Source organism: Perca fluviatilis, chromosome 11 (genome assembly GCF_010015445.1).
Source record: "Perca fluviatilis chromosome 11, GENO_Pfluv_1.0, whole genome shotgun sequence".
Taxonomy (NCBI): domain Eukaryota; kingdom Metazoa; phylum Chordata; class Actinopteri; order Perciformes; family Percidae; genus Perca; species Perca fluviatilis.
The window spans coordinates 5,674,930-5,699,590 of record NC_053122.1 but is presented as its reverse complement, the minus strand read 5'-3'; the positions used below and the strand labels follow the sequence as shown (position 1 = coordinate 5,699,590).

General features: G+C 41.1%; 1 protein-coding gene across 1 annotated transcript; it reads left to right on the top strand.

Moving 5' to 3' along the window:
• The first annotated feature begins 350 nt into the window (after positions 1-350).
• On the top strand, positions 351-15,375 carry march11 (membrane-associated ring finger (C3HC4) 11). The gene is made up of 4 exons (XM_039814557.1): positions 351-1,382; positions 7,510-7,665; positions 12,218-12,410; positions 13,933-15,375. The coding sequence occupies exons 1-4, from the start codon at positions 1,035-1,037 to the stop codon at positions 14,253-14,255; spliced, it is 1,020 nt and encodes a 339-aa protein (XP_039670491.1). The 5' UTR covers positions 351-1,034; the 3' UTR covers positions 14,256-15,375.
• The last annotated feature ends 9,286 nt before the right edge of the window (positions 15,376-24,661 follow it).

The window sequence follows — 24,661 nt, the reverse complement described above, 5'->3', positions numbered from 1 at the left end:
TTTTAATTTTCTGCGCCATGAAATGACCAACTTCTTCTCTGGTGACAACCAACGTTAAACTTCAGAACCTCACTCCTGCTCTCCCTCTGACAGATCAGATAGAGACTCAGCCAAAGGCGGGAGTCTGGCACAACGTCCTCTGATTGGCCAACACTACGTTTCTGTTAACCCTTTCCTTGACTGGGTTACAGGTGCATATCAGCGACAGACACACAGGATATTAAACCTGTTTCAAGACCTTTGAATTTGTAATTGTTTGTCCTCTGTCACTAACTAACTAATTATTATTATTATAATTTTTAGGGAGGCTGAGATGAAATTTGCTTGGGGTTTGAGCCCCCTAAAAAGGGTCTAAAATCGCCAATGGCGCACGGGTCTGGAAAAGTTCTCTCCTTCATCATATTAATGGAATAATAATGTGATTGATTGCTCATCTCCCCGGGGAAATGAGCTTTTCTGCTTCCTGAGAGTGCACAGAATCTGAGAATTTGCAGGTGGTGATTCTTGCTCAAGAGCCCATCAGCAGGGTGAACAGTACCCGGCTACATCAGAGAGGGATTTCAACCCGGGTTGTCCCGTTTGGAGGACGGTGTTCCTCACGCCACAGCCGCTGCTCTATAGCTGTGAGCTTCCTCAGTTGGGAGCAAAGAGGCGGAGGAGGAAGAGGAGGAAGGGTGGGGAATCCGGCGCTTCAGGACGGCTGAGTCCTGTTGCGATGCATGGAGGCTGCTTGGAAATGCTCCCCGGGTCTCCGGAGCGCATGAGGCGGTTCCAGCAGAGCAACGGGCCGCAGCACACAGGGGATCCGGCCGCTTATCTCTGCCAGGGCGCCACACCATAGGTTCGGCTACAGGAGGGAGCACGTCTTGGCTCGGTATCCACGAAGGAGCGGAGGCATATTCGCCGACAGCGCCGTGATCTTTGAGCCTAAAGGCTGCATCGCTTCACACCCCTGCGTCGCAGCGGTTGCTGGATAACTGTGTAAAGCTGTCGGGTGGCATCTATGCAATTTTTTCTCGACTTTTCATTGTATTATGAACACAGAGGAGGGAGAGGCGGGTGCAGCTTGCGGGGAGGCGAGGGGATGCACCGGCATCACCCACCGCCACACCTGGGATGAAGGCGAGCCGCTGGGCTGCCAAGGACGTCGGCACCCCGAGGATGAGGACGAGGCAGCAGTGCAGGGAGAGGACGGAGAGGGCTGCCTGGAGGGCCGTGGCTGCAGGGAAGCAGGTGAGGGGAGCAACGGGGGGACTTTTTCCAGTGAGGAAGGGGCGGTCGGGGGAACATCGTGCAAGGAGCAGGCGATGCATTCAAACTGCAGCAGCGAAACCTGCATCCCCACTCCCAGCTGCCGGATCTGCTTCCAAGGCGCAGAGCAGGTAAATGTAAATACTACTGACATGTATGTGAAATAGGTCTGATATATATATATATGTCACATTTCTGTCATCAAATATCCTCTCTCTCTTATTTGCGTTATTCGGTTTAAACTCCTGTTTTTTTTGTGTGTGAATGGGGGAAGTTGATTTAAATTGAATGATAGCGAGGGCACAGAGATCATCACAGACCTGCACTTTGATTGGTTGACTGCTGCAACATGTGAAAATACCTTTTTTTCATTTAACCTTTATTTATCCAGGTAAGTCGATTGAGAACAAATTCTCATTTGCGACGACCAGTGTCACATACACACAGTTACACATTCAAACCTGAAAGCTGCCCAGTACAACCACAGTCTGATCTGCTGGCCACTGAGCAGCTCCACTGGAGCGGTTGGGGTTAAGGGCCTTGCTCAAGGGCACCTCAGTGGTGGTAATGAGGGAGGGACAAGCACTGCTCTTTCACTTTCCCCACCCTGATTTTATCCTGTTGGTCTGGGGATTAAACCGGCGACCTCCCGTTCACAAGCTCGCTTCTTCAACCTTTACGTCACCACTGCCCCTAAAGACCTCTGCTCAGGTTGTAGGTGTGCCAGGGCTTAGATGGAAATGTATTAGGTCACAAAAACAGCTGTCATTTGTCCTGTTCTATCAAGTGCAACAGAGCTAACAGAAGACTCAGGAAGATGTCAATCAATCAGTCCATACACACACCCACACAGACCTGATCAGCCAGCTTAACTGAAACCACCTGGGCCTTGAAGACCTTATATCGTCACTGTCAGGTGAAAATTTTGTACGTCCAAAACTGTTGCTTTTCAGGAAATGAACAACAATATTTTGAAAATATTATATTGAGCTATTTGCCTTCCACAAAGTCAGATGAAATCGCCTCGTCGCTGTTTAGATATTTGCGAAACCCACAGACAGACGTAACGGGCGATAACACAAGAAATTTAAATGACAAAATATGGAGATACAAGGTTTCTGTCTGACTGACAGCAGCAATATGTAACAACTTCAACAAAATCAAACATCTATGATAGTACAGACAAGTTTCTTTTGAACAATACAGCACGTTGAACTGCTGCAGTGACTTCAGCACCATGGACAGCTACAATGAGGAATAGCATCATTTGACTGTTAAACAGCTGAGTTTCTAGTGATGAAAAGTGACCAATACATTTCTTCCACTCTGCTACATTTCAGGGAGAAATAGTGTCAACTCTACCGAGAGTTCAGTGCATTATTTTTTTATCACAACCAGTTGTAATCTATGCACACATATATCGATTTTTACCCGATTCACAATGCATCGTTACATCCCTAGAGATTTTACAAACAAAACATATGATCATCTTCTGACAACATCAAACATTTTTCAATTCAACAGTATATTAGTATAAAAGTCATAGTATAAAGGTACTTTATTGTCACATACATGTAGTGAAATTCATTCTCTGCATTTAACCCATCCCCCAAGGGAGCAGTGGGCAGCCATTTACAGCGCCGGGGGACCAACTCCATCTTAGCCAGTGCCTTGATCAAGGGCACTGACTGACTGGAGAAGCTAGTATGTGTTTTTTGATGGTGGGGGAAACCGGAGCAACCGGAGAAAACCCACACAAACATGGGTAGAAGATACAAACTCCACACAGAAAGGCCCGACCTGGATTCAAACCCAGAACCTTCTTGCTGTGAGGCCACAGTGCTAACCGTTGCTGCACAAATTAAACACTTAAAGTCAATCCTTTCTTGACACGCTACAACAGGAACATGCAGTAATAATGTCAGAAAAGACTAAAAGCACCTGTAACCATTTCCAAACATAATGGATCACCAGTGCTTTAAAATCTGAAACCACAGCGAGCCAGAGGGAGTGTGACTCGTAGCCACATTATGCTTCCTCTGTGACCATAGAACCTTCTCACAGAAATTACTAATTGCATTTAATGTTTTGTAAATATAAAGTCAGTAGTTAGTTATCTGTAATTAAAGTATTCCTCATTATGCTTGATGACCACTTGGAGACTCCCTGGAGGTAGGAAGTAGTTTAAAAGACAATCACAGTTGTGTAACTGTCCAGAAAAGTCACACTTCAACACCAAGGACAGCTCACATCGTCGGGGTCAGGGTTTACAGCAGTCTGAGGCCAACAGGAAATATCTTTTTTTATCTCATAGGCTTCTCACCAGTTTCATTAGAAAATAGATTAGCATTTTAAATGTGTACAGCTACTAAAATACAAATGACATTACATACAAATGGCTGGTTCACAAAGACAGAACTACAATTCTAACAAGTTTAAATTCTAACTGTTGAGTAATTGAAAAATATCTGTTGTCAGAAAATGATCATATGTTTTGTTTGTAAAATCTCTAGGGATGTAACGATGCATTGTGAATCGGGTAAAAATAGATATGTGTAAAGATTACAACTTGTCGTGCTAAAAAATAATGCACTGAACTATTTCTCCCTGAAATGTAGCAGAGTAGAAGAAATGTGTTTAGTCACTTTTCATCACTAGAAACTCAGCTGTTTAACAGTCAAATTATGCTGTTCCCCATTGTAGCTGTCCATGGTGCTGAAGTCACTGCAGCAGTTCAAGGTGCTGTATTGTTCAAAAGAAACTTGTCTGTACTATCATAGATGTTTGACTTTGTTGAAGTTGTTACATATTGCTGCTGTCAGTCAGTCAGAAACCTTGTATCTCCATATTTTGTCATTTAAATTTCTTGTGTTGTTGCCTGTTACGTCTGTCTGTGGGTTTCGCAAATATCTAAACAGCGACGAGGCGATTTCATCTGACTTTGTCGAAGGTACACAGCTCAATATAATATTTTCAAAATATTGTTGTTCATTTCCTAAAAGCAACAGTTTTGGACATACAAGGTTTTCACCTGACAGTGACGATATAAGCTCTTGAAGGCCCAGACATCAGATATATGACTGATTGGTTAGTTATCTGCTCATGAGTTTCTTGAAAATAAGTCATTCTGCATGAAATAAAGCATTGACGACTTATTGACTAAAGACATCTTAGTCGACTTAGAACAAAACGACTGATTAGTCGACTACTTGACTAGGAGGGGCAGCCTATACACACATAGATTTGTTTTAAATTCCTGTGTAGTGTCCATTTAAGTTCAGATCTTCCCAGTTATACAATCAATACACAATGAAACAAGTCGCTTCACATCAGACGTGGATGTCAAAGACATAGAATCTATAGCATCCCCAAGTGATGCATCGGTCTGTCTGCGTGTCTTCCTGGAGGTGGATGGACAGATGTGGACCTTTCAGGGACAAATGGACACTGTGTCCGCTCTTCTCTGAAATCTGACACTCTGCAGACCTATTTGGCTCGTGACAGCGAGCCTCGGTGAGGGACCATTCATCCTCGCCAGAGCTAAAGGGGAAGAGAGGAGTCAGGGCAGCAAATGCCTAAGTGAATATCCTGTCTTTTGAATGTGGGCTATAGCTATTAGCAGAGCTAATCTAATAGCTCTGCCTCCGGGTCCAGACTGATATTTGATTTTGATGCAAGGCCGCAGGCCGGGCCAGCTCGCCAATTATCAAGAAGATTGCGAAACAGAAATGTGACACTTTAAAATAGTCACATCTGAGCTGATAAGAGCGAGAAAGGGAAAAGGCCAAATCAGCATCAGTGGATGGCAGAACATCGGTATCAGCCGGTATTCGCCTCGTTGACTGTCGTCGGCTGAGGAGGTTAAGGATGTATACCATGTCACTGCAACACTACCGGTTTCGATTCCTGGCCGAGAACCTTTGGTGCATGTTTGATTTGATTTTATCAGGATCCCCATTAGCTGATGCAGAACATCAGCTACTCTTCCTGGGGTCCACACAAAACATAAAACATTACACCAGATAAGATGTTTTCAAACAAAACAGACACAAGATATAAAAATAAGAGCAGGATAACTAGCATTATTCTTTCTTACAAATATAACTATACATATTCCTCTTCATATACTCTTATAAATATTACACTAAATACATAAGCACTGAATATAGAAAAGTTAACTCTTACAACAGCTTTGTATACATATAAATATTCCTATACATAAAAAGTACAAAATATGGCATAGGGCCCTTAGATGTTGCTTTACTTGTTTTTTAAAGCTTGATTTATTATGCGCTTCAGCAATCTCAGCTGGAAGTTAGTTCCATGCAACCATAGCTCGATAAGTGTCTTGCTCAGGAACACACTGGTTGATGTATCGCAGTGGGAATCGAACCCAGGTCTGCCACACCAAAGGAATGTGCCGGTGATGACCATCTTCTCCTTCATTTAGGAGATTTTTGGTGACTGTATAGTACATGGATATACTATAGTTCTATTACCACTCCTCAGCAGCGGTAGAAAAAGTATTCAGATCCTTAACTTAAGTAAAAGTACTAATACCACACTGTAAAAATACTCTGATACAAGTAAAAGTCCTGCATTGAAGATGTTCCTTAAGCAAAAGTCTGTAAGTATCATCAGGAAAATGTAGTTAAAGTATTAAAAGTAAAGAAAAATCCTCCCATTGTAGAAACTGGAAACATTCCAACCAGTTGTGTGTTTAATGGTCTAATCATTTCAGCTGGACTTGTAGGTTGTTATATTGTTGTCTAGTTTACTTTAGAATAAAAACAGATTATTTTTGTGTGCAGGAATCTTAATGTGTAAAGTAACTAGTAACTAAAGCTGTAACAGATGAATGTAGTGGAGTAAAAAGTACAATATTTCTCTCTGAAATGTAGCAGAGTAGAAGTAGAAAGTGGCATGAAAAGAAAAGACTCAAGTAAAGTACAAGTACCTCAGCATTTGGACTTAAGTACAGTACTTGAGTAAATGTACTTTCCACCACTGCTCTTCAGTTCAGCCTGGTTGACTTTCTAGTACACTTCAGACTCCATTGGCCTTTATAACACTAAAATAAGGGGAATATTTGCATCAAGTGTCCCCTCAGAGGTTTCAGAAACATATTAAAATCCTCCTTGATGTTGGTTTTTATCACGTCTTCAGTACATAGCTGACCCGCTACAGTTAATCCAAGCGAAAGCCTCCGAGGTCCTTTTAAACCCACAAGGTTAATATGACAAGATGAAAAACGAGCTGCCTGACCACTGACCTTAATATACTATTAATATGCCACTCGCAGCCCAGCCGGCAGGTCAGAGCTACAGCAATGGCTACTCGAGGAATGCCTCGAGGAGGAAGAAAAAAAGAAAAAAGAAACACCGGAACAAACAGGCACGGCTGTGATGATTAATGCCATGCTGTATCCATGCCGTTAATATCCGCCACGTGCTGTAGCTTTGAGAAATGATCATTGATCGGAGCGATGCTGGTAAAGCCCTCTGGTGAACAAGTCGTGTATTTTCTTTGATGCATGACTCGCTGGAAGAAAAAGCCAAACTGAGCCCTGAGAACAAGGATTTCTAGATGATGGGAAAGTTGACACATAGACCTTGAAAATGGACGCAAGATTAATATTGCGGAGACGGTTCTAATATCGACCCAAAAGCAGTTTCTTTCTGTTTCTTAAAGGTTCTGTCACTGATGATAGAAACACCGGACAAGATATGAATGTTAAGTAGCTACTTAAAGCGTAACTCTCGCCAAAATGCAACTAGGGTCTTTTTGTGACTTTACCCGAGTCAAACTTTCGTTTAAAAGCATAATTAGGACGGAAACGCCACTTTTAAGATTGACCGTATTTTCGTTTTCGGTCAAATGGCCTTTTGAATGGGAGTGCTAGTGTCACTTCTACGATCACATCAAAATCACTATTTTTAAAACACTAAGAAGGCTCGACACAACATGAGACTTTACTCTAAGTATCACCAGGGGCTCTACACCTTAACGAAAGCATTGACAACATTGTGTACCCAGAGTTTACTAAAAGGAAAGGTTTTGAACAACTCACTTTAGCAGTTGGTTTTTCCGCTCGCTTCCATCTTGCACCTTATGTGGTCATATTTGAAAACTAATCGGCTATTTGATTCATTTTCGCAGCTCTAGATATGACAACAACCCTCGAGAATATTCTACCATTTGTTGGCCCCATTTAATCTCTGTTCGCATTTTGACCTTTGCCCTCTGTCGGGTCTCCAGGGCGACCTGTTGAACCCGTGTCGGTGCGATGGTTCGGTGCGTTACACCCACCAGCACTGCCTGCTAAAGTGGATCAGTGAGCGCGGCTGCTGGACCTGCGAGCTCTGCTGCTATCGCTTCCACGTCATCGCCATCAACCTGAAGACGCCTCGGCAGGTAAAATACTGCAGAACGAAAAATTATTTCCTTTTCCAGTTCCTGTCTGTTTAAAGTTGCCGCATTAAGAAACTCTGTTACATTTTTTGGTGGAGATGGCAGTGAGAAACAGCACACGTTTACAGTATGTTTACATGCACACCAATATTACACTATTATTCTGAATATGACAATATTCCGAATTTGATACAGACATAGGCGTAATTTACAGAGGGATGGGGGGGGTTACAACCCCAGAATGCATCATTGGGTACGTTTACATGCACACCAATATTCCACTATTCAGAATATGACAATATTCGGAATTTGATTCAGGTCATGTAAACAGCGTATTCCAGTTGGATATTCAGAATAAGGCCTTTTTCCGAAACTAGCATTTTCCGATTAAAACATGTAGGATATTCCGGTATTATTCAGGATTTAGAGGCATTCTTTGGACATGTATACAGTGCCTTCGGAATATCAATCGGAGTTTTTACCGCAGTTTACGGCCTATTGGCTGTTTACAGCTTACAGTCAGCTCTGTGCGTTGCTATGGTTGCTGTACACAAACCAACCAGCCAACAGTTTGCGAGGCTGCAGACCAGATAAGAAGGAGAAACACAGCTACTATTAAACATTATCAAAGACTCGGATATCAGCAGGTGTTTGGATATGAGCACACATTGCTGACCTTTTCAAGAAGGTGGTTGAAGGAATGAAAGAGGGACGCTGTGTTCACACAGTTCAATAAGTTCTCCACCGCTAGAAAACTTCTCTTTTCCTAAAAATCCTATTCTGCACAGCTAAATGTAAACGGGAATAGTAACTTTCATTAGCTGTGTCAACAGCTTAGTCGGAAAATTGTCATTTTTTCGGAATAAGTGCAAAAACCTGAATATTATGTGCATGTAAACGTAGTTAGTGTCACCTGTGGAAACACACTCTTATCTTTTCTTTAGTGAAACCACACTTGCAATATCTTAATATAACACTGTATAACATATTACATAACATTCATCATTACAGAAGTGTTAAATGAAAGATTTGAAAGGTACAGAAGCAGCTTTTAAAAAAATAAATAAAATAGAGTTAAAGGAAATAACTTTTTTTTTTTTTAAGTGAGCATCAACATCTTACAAATTTCAGTATTCAGGGGATTCAACCTGCCTGATTTTAGGGAGGTTAACAGTATTTTCAGAGTTGTTGGAAGCGTTTCCAGGCAAAATAGAATACGAAAAGATGTTTATATGTCATTCTTACACAAATACATATTAGTATATGTTTATATGTCATTCTTACACAAATACATATTAGTAAATTACCTCGGGATCCCCCAGTCGGAGCTGGTTAATGTTGCTCGGGAAAGGGAAGTTTGGGGTCCCCTGCTGGAGCTGCTCCCCCCGCGACCCGACACCGGATAGGCGGACGAAGATGGATGGATGGACTTTTTGATGTTTTGGAATTCTCTAGGTTTTGACATAAATGCAGATATAAATGTAATTAAAAAAAAAAAAAAAAAAAAACTTACACATGTCAAAACATCCATGTGTACAGACAAGGCTAGCAGCAGCAGCAGCACCAGGTCAGACACGTTTCTGGTGTGCAAAGACACAGAAAACGCCACGCAACTGACACGCAACAGAAACGCCACGCTGACGCCACACCAATCAGTGGGCAGGAGGCCTTATGATTCAGAGTTAAACTACCTGGTTAAGGTTTAGGAAGATAGTTGCAATGGTTAAACGAAATCAGTGCGTTGGCTCGTCAAGGAAACTAGATGTAGTTTCTAACAAGGACACTCTCGCAAATTAAAGTCTGCTGTTTTGCTTCTAATCATATCACTCAAAAGTCAAAAGTCTGGTTGATTAAGATGGTATTTTTGTTGGGTTTATTGTGTGTTCCAACAAGTTTTTTTTTCTGCAGTGCTATTTAGAAATGCATGAAAAAACAGAGATTTGTGAGAATTAATGTCCCTGCTTTTGCTTGAATAATGCTGTTCTGTCTGATTTCTTAAACAAGGACGGCAGGGTTTAAATGGTTCGCTGAGACCTCATACAGTAGATATCAATGACAAAGCGAGTGCTCTTCTCTTCTTCTTTTCACATTTGTAGTTTAAATGCCTGACAAGCGAGGTGACATCAAACTGCAGCCATTATATTCTCTCTGGCTTTTTTTTGCTTTTTACAGCCATAAACATTCAAGGTTACAGTTCCAAGTGTACTCTCTAAATTATTATGGAGGCATTAAAGGTACACTGTGTAGGAATTTCTCCCATCTAGTGTTGGAATTGTATTTTGCATTCAAACGAATAGTTCTCTCTAGCGCCTTGCTTTTTCAAATGCGTGTTGCAACAACGGTAGCCGTTATGTACCAAGAAGCTATGGCATGTCTTCCAATTTTCGCGACGAAGATTCCTTCTCCTGTGGCTCGGCATAAGTACGATACTCCATTATGAACTAAAGTGCAGTTGCAGGCTTTCAAATTTGCCGGGGCGGTGACAAGCGCCTCTCGCTGATCTCCTTCTCTGTTTCGGCTGGTTCCAGTCACGTGACGCTGGCTCTGAACGAAAACGTGTTTTGGATTAGCTAGACAGATAGGCTAGTGCTCTATGTCCCTCTCAGTGGTTATAGTTTTTCAAAATGCCGGAACAACATGGAAGCCTCCTTGGACTTGCCCGTCCAATGTAAATACAGATAAGAAATTCTTCTCTTATATCGAGAAGTCAGCTCATTGGCAGAGGTAATTTTATGCCAATGAGGACATATTTATGAATGAAGACATTGACTTTAGCTAATAAAATACTTAAAACAGAACACAGTGTACCTTTTAAGGAGAGATTATTTTTACAGCCACACAGAGCTGAACTGATAAATGCAAAATGGTTTGCCTAAACCCAATTACAAAACCTAAATGTAGAAATGCACTTATTCTTTAATTATGTACACATTTCTTCTGCTTCACCCTCTCTAAATAAACACAATTTTTTTTAGCAGCTTAATATATTTTTTTATTAATTGCTTATTGTTCATAAAATGTAGAGAAATACGTGCACATTCCAATGTTTTTTCTTTCTTTTTATAATATGATTTTTGACCATCCCCCTATCTTTGTGAAAGTGCAACACAAAAAGTACTTTTTGAAGGGTTCTTCTCAACTTAATCGGTAGTAAAGAGTTTATTTATAAGAAAACGCAGAATAAATGGTGGTTGTTTTGGGAGCTTGAGGCAAACGTAGTTTTGACTGTGAACCTGCTGAGTGTTTCTGTTTCCTCCTCAGGTCTCCGCTTTCAGCTCGGAGCGTCAGAATTCCTTCAGTCCCTCGTTTCTTTAAAAAAGCTGAACAGACAGAGACTCGTGAGGCTTAAAATGTTCTCATTCTGGATCGTTTCTATAACTTCTAACTAAAGAACATTCAAGCCTTTTCAAATCTGTTTGCTCCAGATGGGATTTGAGTCCCTGGCAGACTGAACAAACACAGCTGAGGCTGTGCAAAGCTCTACTTTCTGTCCACTCAGTCTGTCCAAAGGCTTCTAAAACAATCCTCCGCTGTAAACCAAAGCACGTTTTTCTCCCATCCCAGAATGCTGTGTGAACTAGCCAGACCTTTCTCCACAGCGCTGTGGAGGAAGGTCTGGCAAAGCGAGACTAGGATTGGATTGATCAGATGAGATGAAAAATGAGAAGAGCCTTCTGTGTGCGCTCTCACCGTAGTTTGTTTGCTTTCCTCGCTAACATTTTCAAGCTGAACAGCCAATCAGATGTTGAATCGGCCAAAAAAAGGCTGACGAAGGCCGACGTGTGACAACGCTGCGGGACACAGCGCATAAAACCCAAACGCAAAGCCCAACTTGGACAGACGGCCAACGGTCGCCTTGGTGTGTCAGGGCCTTAAAGGACAAATCGGGCGCAAAATTAACCTAGCGGTTAATAACACGTTTACCGAGTCGACCGTTCTCTGGGATATGTTTTCATGCTAATCGATTGTGATCAGTTTTAGCGCAAACCGCTAATAATCTTATAACACTAGTCGTAGAGACACGAGTAAAGTAAAAATAAATCGCTATTTCTATACAACTAACAGGGCTCAAAATAGCACCACACTTCCACGGTAGCATAATCACTTTGTAAGTGTACAGACAGTTTATTAAAAAGACAGTTGACTGTCTTTATAAACTATCTTTTTAATAAACTGTCTGTACACTTACAAAGTTCTCAATGCTTTGGTTTACATGTAGGGACCCTCATTATGCTACCGTGCAAGTGTGGTGCTATTTTGAGCCTTGTTGGTGGTGTAGAAATAGGGATTTATTTTTACTTTACCCTCTGCCCCGACGACTAGCGTTATAAGCTAATTAGCAGTTTGTGCTAAAACTGGTCACATTCGATTAGCATGAAAACATATCCCAGAGAACAGTAGAGTCGGTATCGATGTGTAATTAACCCCTATAGGTTCATTTTGTGAGGGATTTGTCCTTTAATGCAGTAGAGAGGACAGGCTCTTTCAGTAGTAGTTTATTTCTCTCACCCCGTAAACCTGCTAACTGATGTTTCGTTGCACTCTCTGTGTGCAGTGGCAGTCCATCACCATCACCCTGGTGGAGAAGGTGCAGATCATCGCCGTGTTCCTGGGCTCTCTCTTCCTGGTGTCCAGCATCTCCTGGCTGCTGTGGTCCACGCTGAGCCCGCAGGCCATCTGGCAGCGCCGCGACCTCCTCTTCCAGATCTGCTACGGCATGTACGGCTTCATGGACCTGGTCTGCTTAGGTGAGCCTGCGGAAGACTTGTCAGCAGAATGTAAAGACTATCCCTCTCAACTTGACTTTATTTAGCACCTTTCCTGCAAGCATGCAGCCCAAAGGGCTTCAAGAACTAAATTAAAAGAACACAGATTAAAACCAAACCAAAATGAATAATAATAATAATAAACTCCAGAGGCAGTGGGTTCCACAGTTTATGGCATAATAACAGAATGCCCTTTCCCTGGTTCTTTTATTGGACACATAAGGAACATTTAAAAGAGAAGCAGTGGAGGACCTTAGTGAGCTGGCTGAAATATAAAAGAAAAGAAAATCACTGATGTATGGAGGAGCGAGCTCATTTAAATTGGTCAATAAAACTGTTGAACCTAAAGTAAAAAAAACTGGACCAACGGTTCAAATCTTGATTTTATTTGTGCAATAGAAAATGAGATGATTTCACCTTTTTTCTCTCTGTATGGATTACATAAGATAAAATCTATAGCACAGATGGAGCATTAGTTTAGGAAGAGCACTGAAGTCACAGCTTGCATTCGTTGATCATCAACTGCTTCATGAGTCCTTCATCGTCAGTCACAGGCTGCTTGACTACCAGTTGACGGTACAGGAAAGAATATTTTCTAGTTTCTTCTCTCCTCTGTTGACAGTAAACTGAATATCTTTGAGTTGTCGACAAAACGAGACATTTGAGAACGTCAATCAAATTTTTTTTTTTTTACCATTTTCTGACATTTTATAGACCAAACAACTAAATGATTAATTGAGTAAATAACCTGCAGGCCAATTACTAATAAGCGTTAGTTGCAGCCCGACTTCAGAAAAAGGTTTTAAAAGATGTTTAGGCTCTTAGTGTAACCTTTGGTACCAGAGAAGCATCCAACAAATACTTTCGCCTTAGGTTTTATCATAACCGGTGAACCGGAGTTCAGCCTTGAAAGTCAGGTTCGAGTTTGAGCATTGGCTTTTCTATCGTTCTCTAAAGTCATCCATAAATATGTTTTCTGAAATGGAAGAAACCAGAAGCTAAGTAGATGAAGCATGTTCAAGAAAAAATTAGATGAATTACAATACCTAATTCGGAATATTTCCTCAAGCTTGACAATTGCCTTTAGATCAGAGTTGCCCACATTCTTTCATATGAAGGGCCAAAATGTATCTGGATGGAAACATAAATGTTGATGTTGAAGAATACTGCAATTCTTGTCATTCCTCGTTGATAAAACTTACCTATTTAATTTAAAAGGGAAGTGTCCCAGCACTGTGCATTACATTGCCAAAAAACTAGGATTAAGTACTTATTAGCTGCACAAAATGTAAGTTTCGTAGTCATTACAGCTAGGATTTTACAGCACTTATAACAGGAGATAAGCATGAGCATGTCAAATTCCACGGTGGGCCAAAACAAAGGGAGCACGGGACAAACTTTGCCCGTAGGTCCCCAAATCGGGCAGTCTTGCTTTAGATGATACCTAAAATGTGACCATATCAGAGGATCAACATTTCCTTTTAATGTTTTCTCCTTGTAACAGGTTTGATTGTCCACGAGGGGGCGGCGGTGTACAACGTCTTCATGCGCTGGCGAGCCGTCAACCTCCACTGGGATCTTAAGAGCTACGATAAAGCAAAAGACATGGAGGAGACGAGCAATGGCCATTCCTCATTGGTCCCCAGGACGCTTTGGTTGCCTCTGGCCACCTTTGGGCCCAATGGCCACTTACACTCCACCCAGCTGGGGCCGCAGCCATGGACCTGCCTCTGTTTGGCCCCTTTCTGCCCCGGCCTGGTGCCCCGAAACAACCTCAGCCAGGACAGTGACTCAGGAGAGGTCGTCATTCGTGTGACATCGGTGTAACACCAGGCGGTATTTATGCAGGAACAAAGCATCTGATGGTTTTCACTTGGTGGTAACAATGGGCTTCTCTGGGCAGTTTATAATATTACGCAATCTGTTGACTTTTTTTTTTTGCAGTTTTTCCAAATGTTTTCCGAATTCATTGTTTGTCTGCTCTGGGGCGGGTCCTCAAAACAATCTCAACAGTTAAATGAACTCATGTGGGGTGTCGTTGCCTTTGTGTTTAATTCTTAGAAGAAAAAACAACAGTCAACAGTCACCTCTACCCTTTCTTTTTTCAAACCCTTGTGCAGTATTCAAGTATCGTGGGATAGAAGGTAGTGATGAGAAAGATGATTTAGATTTACAACTTGTGACCATTTACATCCTCACACATTCATGATGGTAAGGTTAATAGATACTGTACATGGTCAACATAGCACTATATACCATACATTTGGCTTTTTTCCCCATTGAGCGATGGGCTTTGGCTGATTTGAGGCATCCATGCTTGTTTGCTTTTTGAGACACTTCTGCATTGTTTGGCAACAGGTGGAATATGTGGAAGCTTTCCCAGTGGTAATTATGACTGGGATATTGATGTGAACAAGTATTTACAGAAGTTGCCACATGACATAAACGCAGTAAAATAATGAATTAAACTTAAACTTACTTGGGTTTAAATGGAGGTCCTGGTAATTGGTACCAAATTGTCAGAATATTACAGGTCTGTAATAGTGTTACTGATATAGCATCATGACTGAATGCCATGCTAGTAGCCCAGTGAGGCTGTAAATACATTACACATCAGATAACAATTGCTGGACCGCTGTACAATTTTAAGATGCTTATCACTAGTGGTGCATTTTTTTTTTTTTTAATCGATCCAACCTGGACGTTGTGTTCAGACTCAATGCAAACTGAATTTAACTAGTGGTACTATTGCACAATAACTCAATTTAACTAGCTCCAGGCAGCGCAAATTAAATAGAGTTGTCCACTTGAGTTGAAAACATTTCAATGTCAGGTGACAATTTAAACTTAGCCCAAAGCTACAGGAGTCCACCATGAGAAAACTGGAGCAGACTGAACTCACACACACACACACACACACACACACACACACACACACACACACACACACACACACACACACACACACACACACACACACACACACACACACACACACACACAGGCAGAGGTGTCAAGTAACAAAGTACAAATACTTCATTACCTAACTTAAGTAGAAATTTTGGGTATCTATACTTTACTGGAGTAATTATTTTACAGGATACTTTTTACTTCTACTCCTTACATTTTCACGCAATTATCTATACTTTCTACTCCTTACATTTCAAAAATAGCTTCGTTACTCCTATTTCAGTTCGGCTTGTTTTCATTCGGGCTCGTCATCGTTAAAAAAAAACAAAAAACAAAAACCCTATCCAGATAAATCGCACCATCCGGATAGAGTGAATTTGATTGTGGTTGGATTAGAAGTATAAACATATACCAATTCCGACACCCTATTGGTTTGTAGTGATCCATCGCACCTGCCCATGACACAAATCACGTCACACCCCAGCAAGGAAATAGCAGACGTACGTAGCCTAGTACGAAGATGTCCGTGGCAGAGACTCAAGAGAACTCGAGTGAAATGTCCCGACCAAGCACCAGTGAGAAGGTTGGTAGCCAGGAAGACCAGCCAACCCTTCTACATCCTGCTGGCCGTACCTGGAAGAATTTTTCGAAATGGTTGGATGCAAAAACAACTCCTTTAGAATGCACTGCAAGCTCTGCGCACCCAAGTACTAATTGTTTCCAAAACTCACCGTCTAATTTGAAAAAGCATATTGATATTATTTGTTTCCCCTTACTTTACTTTTACTTTTATAGTTTAAGTAGTTTTGAAACCAGTACTTTTATACTTTTACTTGAGTAAAAAGCTTGAGTTGATACTACTTCTACAGAAGTCTTTTGAAACCCTAGTATCTATACTTCTACCTGAGTAATGAATGTGAATACTTTTGACACCTCTGCACACGGGACACGTGTTTGTTTGTTCAGACATCAGCTAGCATGAACATGATGCCAGGCTGAATAAGAATCAAAGGTCAAAACAGCATCAGGATAACTGTTGTAAGATGGACATACGTAGCTAATATCTGTATTGTAGCCTTCATTGGCTGTTTTTGGCTAACTTGCTGACACTTTACCGTTAGCATGTTAACATGCTACAATTGGCATGGATGACAATTAAAATTTCAACATGTTAACCATAAATTTAATCATGTTAAAATGCAATTTTTAATCTAACGTTGTGCATGTTAGCATGCTAACACTGGGTTGTTTTAGAACTGTGCTGAAAGTTTGTATATGGCTTTGAGTGTCAAACTAGATTCCAAAACTGCTGGACTATGAAGAGAGCTTTGTATCTTTATCACTGTTTCCATGGGATGAACCTGCTTTATGTTTTGTACAAATGAAACCTACATTTTAGAAGACCAGACCTTTCCCAGCAAGCATTTATTCAGGATGCAGGATTCAGCGATTTAGCAATTTAGCAAATAAGCACAAAACAACTGATTTGAATTACATTTTTAACTTGATCCTCAGATGATTTGTGTTGTATTAATACAGCTGTTGAAAAGTGTAGTTTTAATCTGTCTGTATGCCATTCTGTTAAGCTTCCAGGAGCCATTGGTGTTTGGGTTGTGGGGTTTTGGGTTGGTGGATTGGTTTGGGGTTCTGCTCTCCACCCCAGGTCATTTGGGTTTTTACCTTTTTTTTTGGTGCCTTAGAAGGCTGGGCGACAACGTCTCAAGCACACAAATGACTTGAATGTGACCTTTGCTGTTGGCTGTATTTCTTTTGAATGTAACATTGATGTGATGTATAAAGAATATTTATATACACAGAGAGCAGTGTGGGTTATTTGGCTGATGTCAAATTAATAGAATGAAAGTGCGAAGTATGAGTGCAAAAATGCGAGTGGAACTTTTATGAGAACTGAACTTCATTACCGAGAGATCCATTAAAAGTGACAACAGTAGCCTCTTCACATCAAGACCCAATGGACGGAAGTGGAAGATGATCTAATGTTGGTGAGTCCGCTAGCTGAAAAAAAATCATTTCTGTTATTGGGATGGAATTAGATCTGTGGAAATGCCCACAGTTCTAATTGAGAAAAAGATCTTGGGCATATATGATCTTCCTCATTGCTAGTGTTTTGGTTAATTTTGTAAAATAAATCGATGAAATCTTAAGAACAGAGGTACAAATTTAAAACCATGGTATGGTTTACATTTTGTACTACTTTGTAATCTGCAAATGCATTTATCATTTCAAGTGTTATTGTAAAAAGAAATATAATATCTTAGCCACAGTTGTCTTTATGCACATGGTCCTGAGGTCTAAGTAGTCTCAATCTTTTTTGCATTAATTTTGTTATCTGTTTATAGATAATCTGCAGATGAAAACTGGTCTATATCCACGAACTTCCACTTCCAGGATTGCTCCATATATCTTTCTTTTCAGCCGGATGTCCGTCACCTTCCTCTTCCTTTGTGTCTGCATTTTAAACTCCGGTGGATTAGTGAGGACTATGGTTAACTGCTCCTAAGATCTCTGTAGGGTAAATCCAGACAGCGAGCTAGACTATCTGTCCAATCGGAGTTTTCTGTTGCACGACTAAAACTACTTTTGAACGTACACACGTTCCACCAAAACAAGTTCCTTCCAGAGGCTATTTAGCAGCACCGTGGCTCCGTCCGGCGCTTAGCACTGCTCAAGACGATTGTGATTGGTTTAAAGAAATGCCAATAAACCAGAATGCTGTGTGAACTAGCCAGATCCTCCTCCACAGTGCTGTGGATGAAGGTCTGGCAAAGCGAGGCTACATGAAAACTGAATTGTTGACAAGGTACATCCTTATATGAGTCATGGTTTTTCGAAAATGCATTAATCAGGTATACAGTCATTTTGATGCTTGGGCTACATGTTTATAGAGGTTACTTAGCCAGTTCCTCTAGGATTTCGCAACCTTTTTTTTTAGATTGTTGCGGCCTGAAATGCCTGATTTTGTGGGAGTTTTTGTAAAAAATTGCGATAAAAGTTGCAATGTCTTTTGTATGTTTGTTGCAATGCAGTTGCAGGAGACAGTGACAGTTGTAAAAAAGTTGCGATTTTAATTTTTTTTATAGTTCTTTAAAAATAAAAAATAAACTTGTTTTTGGGAGAATAAAAAGAAAGGAAAAGTCCAGGTCCCGATGGGATCGGGGGTCGGGTTCTGAAGAACTGTGCTGTCCAGCTGGCAGACATCTTCTGCTTCATTTTTCAATTGTCCTTACAGCTGCATAAGGTCCCTTGTCTTTGGAAGGACTCAATAATTGTTCCTGTGCCTAAGATTCAAACTCCTAAGACCCTCAGTGACTTCAGACCAGTGGCACTTACATCTTGTCATGAAAATTTTTGAAAGGCTAGTGAAGGATGCCCTTTTGGACACTGTACGGGATAAGTTAGACCCTCTCCAGTTCGCCTATAGGCCGGGCAGAGGTGTGGACGATGCAACAGGGACACTTTTAAACATGGTTTTTAAACATCTTGAGGGGGCCAAGTCCCTTGTTCGTCTACTATTTATTGACTTCTCCTCCGCTTTTAACTGTATTCAGCCCCATGTCTTAGCAGACAGACTGAAGAACGCTCATAACATTGATAATGGACTGATCTGCTGGCTTATGGATTTTTTAACAGTGAGGTCACAACGGGTTAAAGTGAACAGTGTTTTATCAGATGCCCTTTTATCTTCTACTGGGTCCCCCAGGGCTGTGTCCTCTCCTCTTTTTATTTGTTTTATATACAAATGAATGCCAAAGCCATCAGGAACGGCGCCACATCATTAAATTTGCGGATGATTCTGTCATTGTGTCTCTCCTCAGCAGTGACGACTCTGAACATGGTCCGGTAGTCAATGATTTTATTGATTGGTGTAAATCCTCCTTTTTAAACATTAATGTGGCAAAAACGAAAGAGATGTGCATTGACTTCAGAAGAAATCCCGCTGTCATTTCCCCGGTTGTAATGGACAATCAACCAGTTGAACTAGTGCAGCAGTACAAATATCTTGGGACTGTGATCGACAGTAAACTGTGCTTTGAGTCCCATGTTGATGCTGTGTGTAAAAAAGCACATCAGCGCATGTATTTTCTTCGTAAGCTTCGCAGTTTCAATGTCGACACTGTTTTTATGAAAATGTTTTACTCTTGTTTTATTGAATCAGTTCTTACTTTTACTTTTATTTGCTGGCACGGGTCACTTTCTATTAAAGAAAAAATAGAATGCAAGCATCGTGAAGGTGTGCAGCAAAATTGCGGGCACACCGTTGGATGGCCTTCATGACCTATATAAAGGCCAGATCTTTGAAAAGGCGAGAGCCATCCTGGCTGATTCGAGTCATCCCTTGTGGGGTGAATTTATGTTGCTCCCCTCGGGCGAGTATAGTTCGCCGCGATGCAGGACGAAGAGATTTAAAAGATCATTCATCCCTGCTGTTATCCCCATTGTTAATAGTATCCTGTGAATCCAAATTTTAATTATGTTATACTGTTGTTGTGTTTCTTTGTTGCTGTTTGGTATTTGTTATTTGTTACTGCTGGCTGTAATGCAAATTGCCCCTCGGGGATAATAAAGTGACCCTTAACCCTTAAACTACTCTGGGCTGATATTTCCTAGTAACCTTACCAAAAAAGCTCCGGATGCTGCAAATGTTAGTATAATATGAAAATGGCTGGTGGATTTAAGACAAAAAATAATAATTTATTGAATGAATCAAATCTGAACATATGTGTCAGTGGCTTGTTGATCTTTGATGTGAGTGCAGCAAGCTGACTCACTAGCCTAGGATCTCAAAGTTCTTTTGTACTCGGATCACTGTCCCACCACGCTCCCAGATGCCGCCGTGGTGGGACGCAGCAGGCGGGTTGAAAATCCATTGCACACCCTTTCTCATCATGACTTCATTGATACGAGACTGATCCAGCTCTGCTAATGCCTCACGCAGCTCTCGTTCAGCGCCGACAAGGTTCGTGCCATTGTTGGAACGAAGGATTGACACTTGACACTCGTCTGGCTTGAAAGCGCCGTATGGCATTAATACATGAATCCGTGTCAAGAGAATGGGCTACTTCTATATGCGCTGCCCTGACAGTTAAACATGTGAAGAGCACTCCATAACGCTTGACCTTTGCACGTCCTCTTCTGACCTCGAAAGGTCCAAAATAATCCACACCCGTGTTGGTGAAGGGCGGTTTGTCAGGGATCAGACGGTCTTGCGGCAGATCCACCATTTCCTGCTCTTCTGTCTTTGCATGGAGTCTTCTGCAGAGGTCGCTCAGCGCGCCGCCCCTCAAAAGCTGACGGAAATCTTTCAAACTGACCTTTTTCGATCCGAAATGAAGACGGATTCAGCAACTGCACGGCCTATTTCTAGTTTAAAATGTTTTCAGAAACACATTTCGGTGAACTATTTTCATAAAATACGAGATTGTATTCAGAACAAACTGCCATCGGGGTTACTTTTGAAATTCGGGAGTAGCCAGACCCACGTGACGTATTCGACCAATCAGCTGCCGCTCAAGGGCGTGGAGCATGTGCAATAGCAAACAGTACACGCGTTCGTTGTTTTGATTAATCCACTTCTCCTTGCATTGATCTGTATGTTAATAACTCATCTGAATTTTCTTTTAATCACGTTTTACAGACAAGAATGAATCATTTAATGAAGATAAACACCATTCATTCATGTAATTTAAGGAAACTCCTAAGTTGTTAATCAAACACATGCCCGAGTTTATTTTTTGAGTGTATATCTGAATTTGAAAGCTCCTCATAATTGGCAAAAGTGACGTAATCAGTCCTAGGAAGAACGAAGTTGTTGATATCTGAAATCACAGTGTTGTGAGAGAAATCATTGACTTCATCAAAGGCAGAGTCGGTCCAACAGATGAGCGAACTAGGCGCCTGCTTAGGGCCCCCAGTCACCACCAGAGGGCCCCCAAGGGACTTGAAATGTCCCACAAGAGAGCTTAAAATCAAGAACTGATGTCATAGGGTTCAGTTATGTCAATGATTAAATTAATTTCCTGTCCAACAAATACAGGCTCAATAAACTTTTCAATTATATCGTGACATTGAGGCGATATCATCAATGATATCAAAGAATGATGCCTCTGTGAGATCATGAACGATGATGTCACATAAACTGTGACATCGTGGATGGAACTCAGAACATCACCAAGTAAATAATTGTCAGTCAGGATCATAAATGATGATGTGACATCATCAGTGACATCACAGAACATTGTCTTGAGAGTTTATAAATAGGACCCGTTACTCCCATCACAGACTGGGAGAGTTGTCGACACAGAGGTTAGGCAACGCTGATAAACATGCAGCACAAGCATGGGGTGATGGGGTGACTGGGGTATCGCCATCTCATGCTTGTGCTTCGTGTTTATCGGTGTTGTCTAGCCTCTGTGTCGAACAACTGTCCTACGTCTGTGGACGTGGGTGGACCCGCGAGTCCTCCCGCGTCTACGAACGGGACGAGCTTTGTGTCTGCGCGGCATTGTCAAAAAACAACCTGATGGGAGTAACGAGTCCTATTTATAAACTCTTAAGACAATGTTCTCTGATGTCACTGATGATGTCACATCATAATTTATGATTTTACACACACTCTGCTAGTGAAGCGCGGTTGTTGTCACACTCGTGCAGTTACCGCGAAATGTCACTACTTCAAATTTAGCTTGCCTGCTGGCTGTTGTATTCCTGGAGGAGACTCTTTAACTAGCGGCTCGGGCAAGAGGCTACTATAACGAACCAAATGTGCATGCATGCGTGCATTCTCATTCACTTCAAGGCAGAGTGCCCTGGACCATGTGCAGGACCGGGAGCTGGCCGCAGGACGACTCAGTCACCGTGAACAGTTTTTAATGTTCTATCAGACTAAAACTACGAGACAATTAGGGCAGGATTCGGGATTCGGGACAAATGCTTGGATTTCGGGACTGTCCCGAATTTTTCGGGACGTCTGGTCACCCTAGTGGCATTATCAAAAAACAACCTGATGTGAGTAACAGTGTATGTGACATCATCATCATTTATGATCTCCCAGAGACAACATAACATGATGTCATTGATGATGTAACATGCTGCCTTCAAATGGGGTCAGGTAACGAATCAGTGATGTCAGTGTCATGTTGTGAGATAAATCACTGACTTCATCATAAGTCAGAGATCATAAAGGATTATGTCGCATAAACTGTGACTGATGTGACATTACGTCACTTTTGCCAATTATGTGGAGCTTTCAAAAAAATTGGATAAACACATAGAACAAACATGAAATGACAGGCAATAAGGGTATATCATTTCACACTTGGGCTACATGTTCAGAGCAACCTGATGGGAGTAACGGGTCCTATTTATAAACTCTCAAGACAATGTTCTGTGATGTCACTGATGATGTCACATCATCATTTATGATCTCTGACTTATGATGAAGTCATTTGATGATGAAGTCATTTATGATCTCCCAGAGACAACATAACATGATGTCATTGATGATGTAACATGCTGCCTTCAAATGGGGTCAGGTAACGAATCAGTGATGTCAGTGATGATGTCACAAATACTTTGCAAAAAAAAACTTCAATCAAAAAGACATTAAATGTTTTTTTCCCTTTTCTGGTCAAATTTCATAGTAAATATTAAGACTATTTCACGTCAACTCCACACAAACATTAGCATGAACTCCATTTTCCGGATTTGTGGATATCTGCAATTGCATTGTTTCTGTTAATAATTGTAGATATTTCAACCTATTTTTTACAGTCTATTAGCCTGGATGCCAGCCGAACTTAGCCCCACCCACAACATTCGAGGTCGGGAAGTTCGTTCTGACTAGAATCTGAGTAGGACCACGTCAGGCTAGAGCAGCAGGTCAGATCGCAGCAGAAAAGTGAAGTGAGGCGAGTCAAAGAGGTTCAGGAGAAGCTGGAGCAGGAGATCACTGAGCTCCTGCTCCTGCAGTGTGGGAGACCTCACTCACAGCTAAATGCCTCGAAGATTAATAAGCATACATATGTCTGCTCTAAGGTAAGTAAAGCTAGCGAGCTATATCAATTATCAATAAGTAGTTTAAGTAGCTAAGTACATAACAGTTACAATCTGTAAAACTGGACTTAAGTTAACAGATGTGGTTCTATATAGCATTATTATCGAAAGTAGTAAAGTTAAAACATTAGATACTTTATTATTCCCTAGGAAATTCAGGTAGCCTGATAGCTGTTAGCCTGTCAAGCACATGTTGCTATCGACACAGATAATTTAGCAAGAGGTTGACGGTCACTGGAGGCTATAAAATCTGTAAAACTGAATTTAACAGTTGTGGTTCCATCCAGCATACTGTGTATTAAGGTCCCAATAGGCGATTATGAACTTTTTGTATTTTAATCTTTATAGCATTTTATGAACGGGAGTCCTAGTGCCTAACCCGAAAAGGGAACATCTAGGAGGCTGTCGAAAGCCACCAAAGTTGTGGGTATAATTAGACACTATAGGCTTACGCTTGCGGCAGACTTTGGCCTTGGCGACCACCAGGTTGAACACTGGTTGCCCAGATATTTCTTCCCTCTGGCTTTGTGCCACTGTTGAGGTTGGCTTGTGGAAGATTCTTCATTTTTCTTGCACGCTCAAGGTCCAAGATATACATGAGGCCCACAACATGTGAACAGTAACCCGGTGACCTAGTAAAAAGCCATAACATTACATTAGGACCATTGTTTCTAGAAACGGTTACACTCAAATTTAGTAATGGCTACTTAATTATTTTACACCTGTTACATAGGCTAGGATTAGATCGTAAGTCATTGCACTTTAATTCTTTAACTATAATAAATAAAGTTTTTCCACTAACCTCCTGATGGCAGTATTCTATCCCTAACACAGAGCAATGTCCAAAAACTATTTAGATTTAATTAAGATCATCATTTAAGTGATTTGTTTCTTTAAAGAAATCATTTTTCATGAGCAAAATTAAGTAATTGTGCAGCAAATAAGTAAAACACTTCCAAATTTCCACAAAAACAAAGCATAAATGTATAGTTGAGAAGTAAATAAAAAAAAATGATATATAGTTTTCCATTTTAAAAATGTACATTTCCTTATGTCTTTCCTTTAAAAGTTTGGGGTACAAACATACCCTAAACAACCTAAACGTTGTCCTTTTTTAACACTGATTAAGGGTTAAGAGGTGGGTAAACTATGAATTCGGTGATAAGGGGGGGGGGGGGGAAGGGGTATTTAATTTTTAAAAACAAAAAAAAAAAAAAATAAATATAAAAAATAAAAAATTAAAAGGGGGG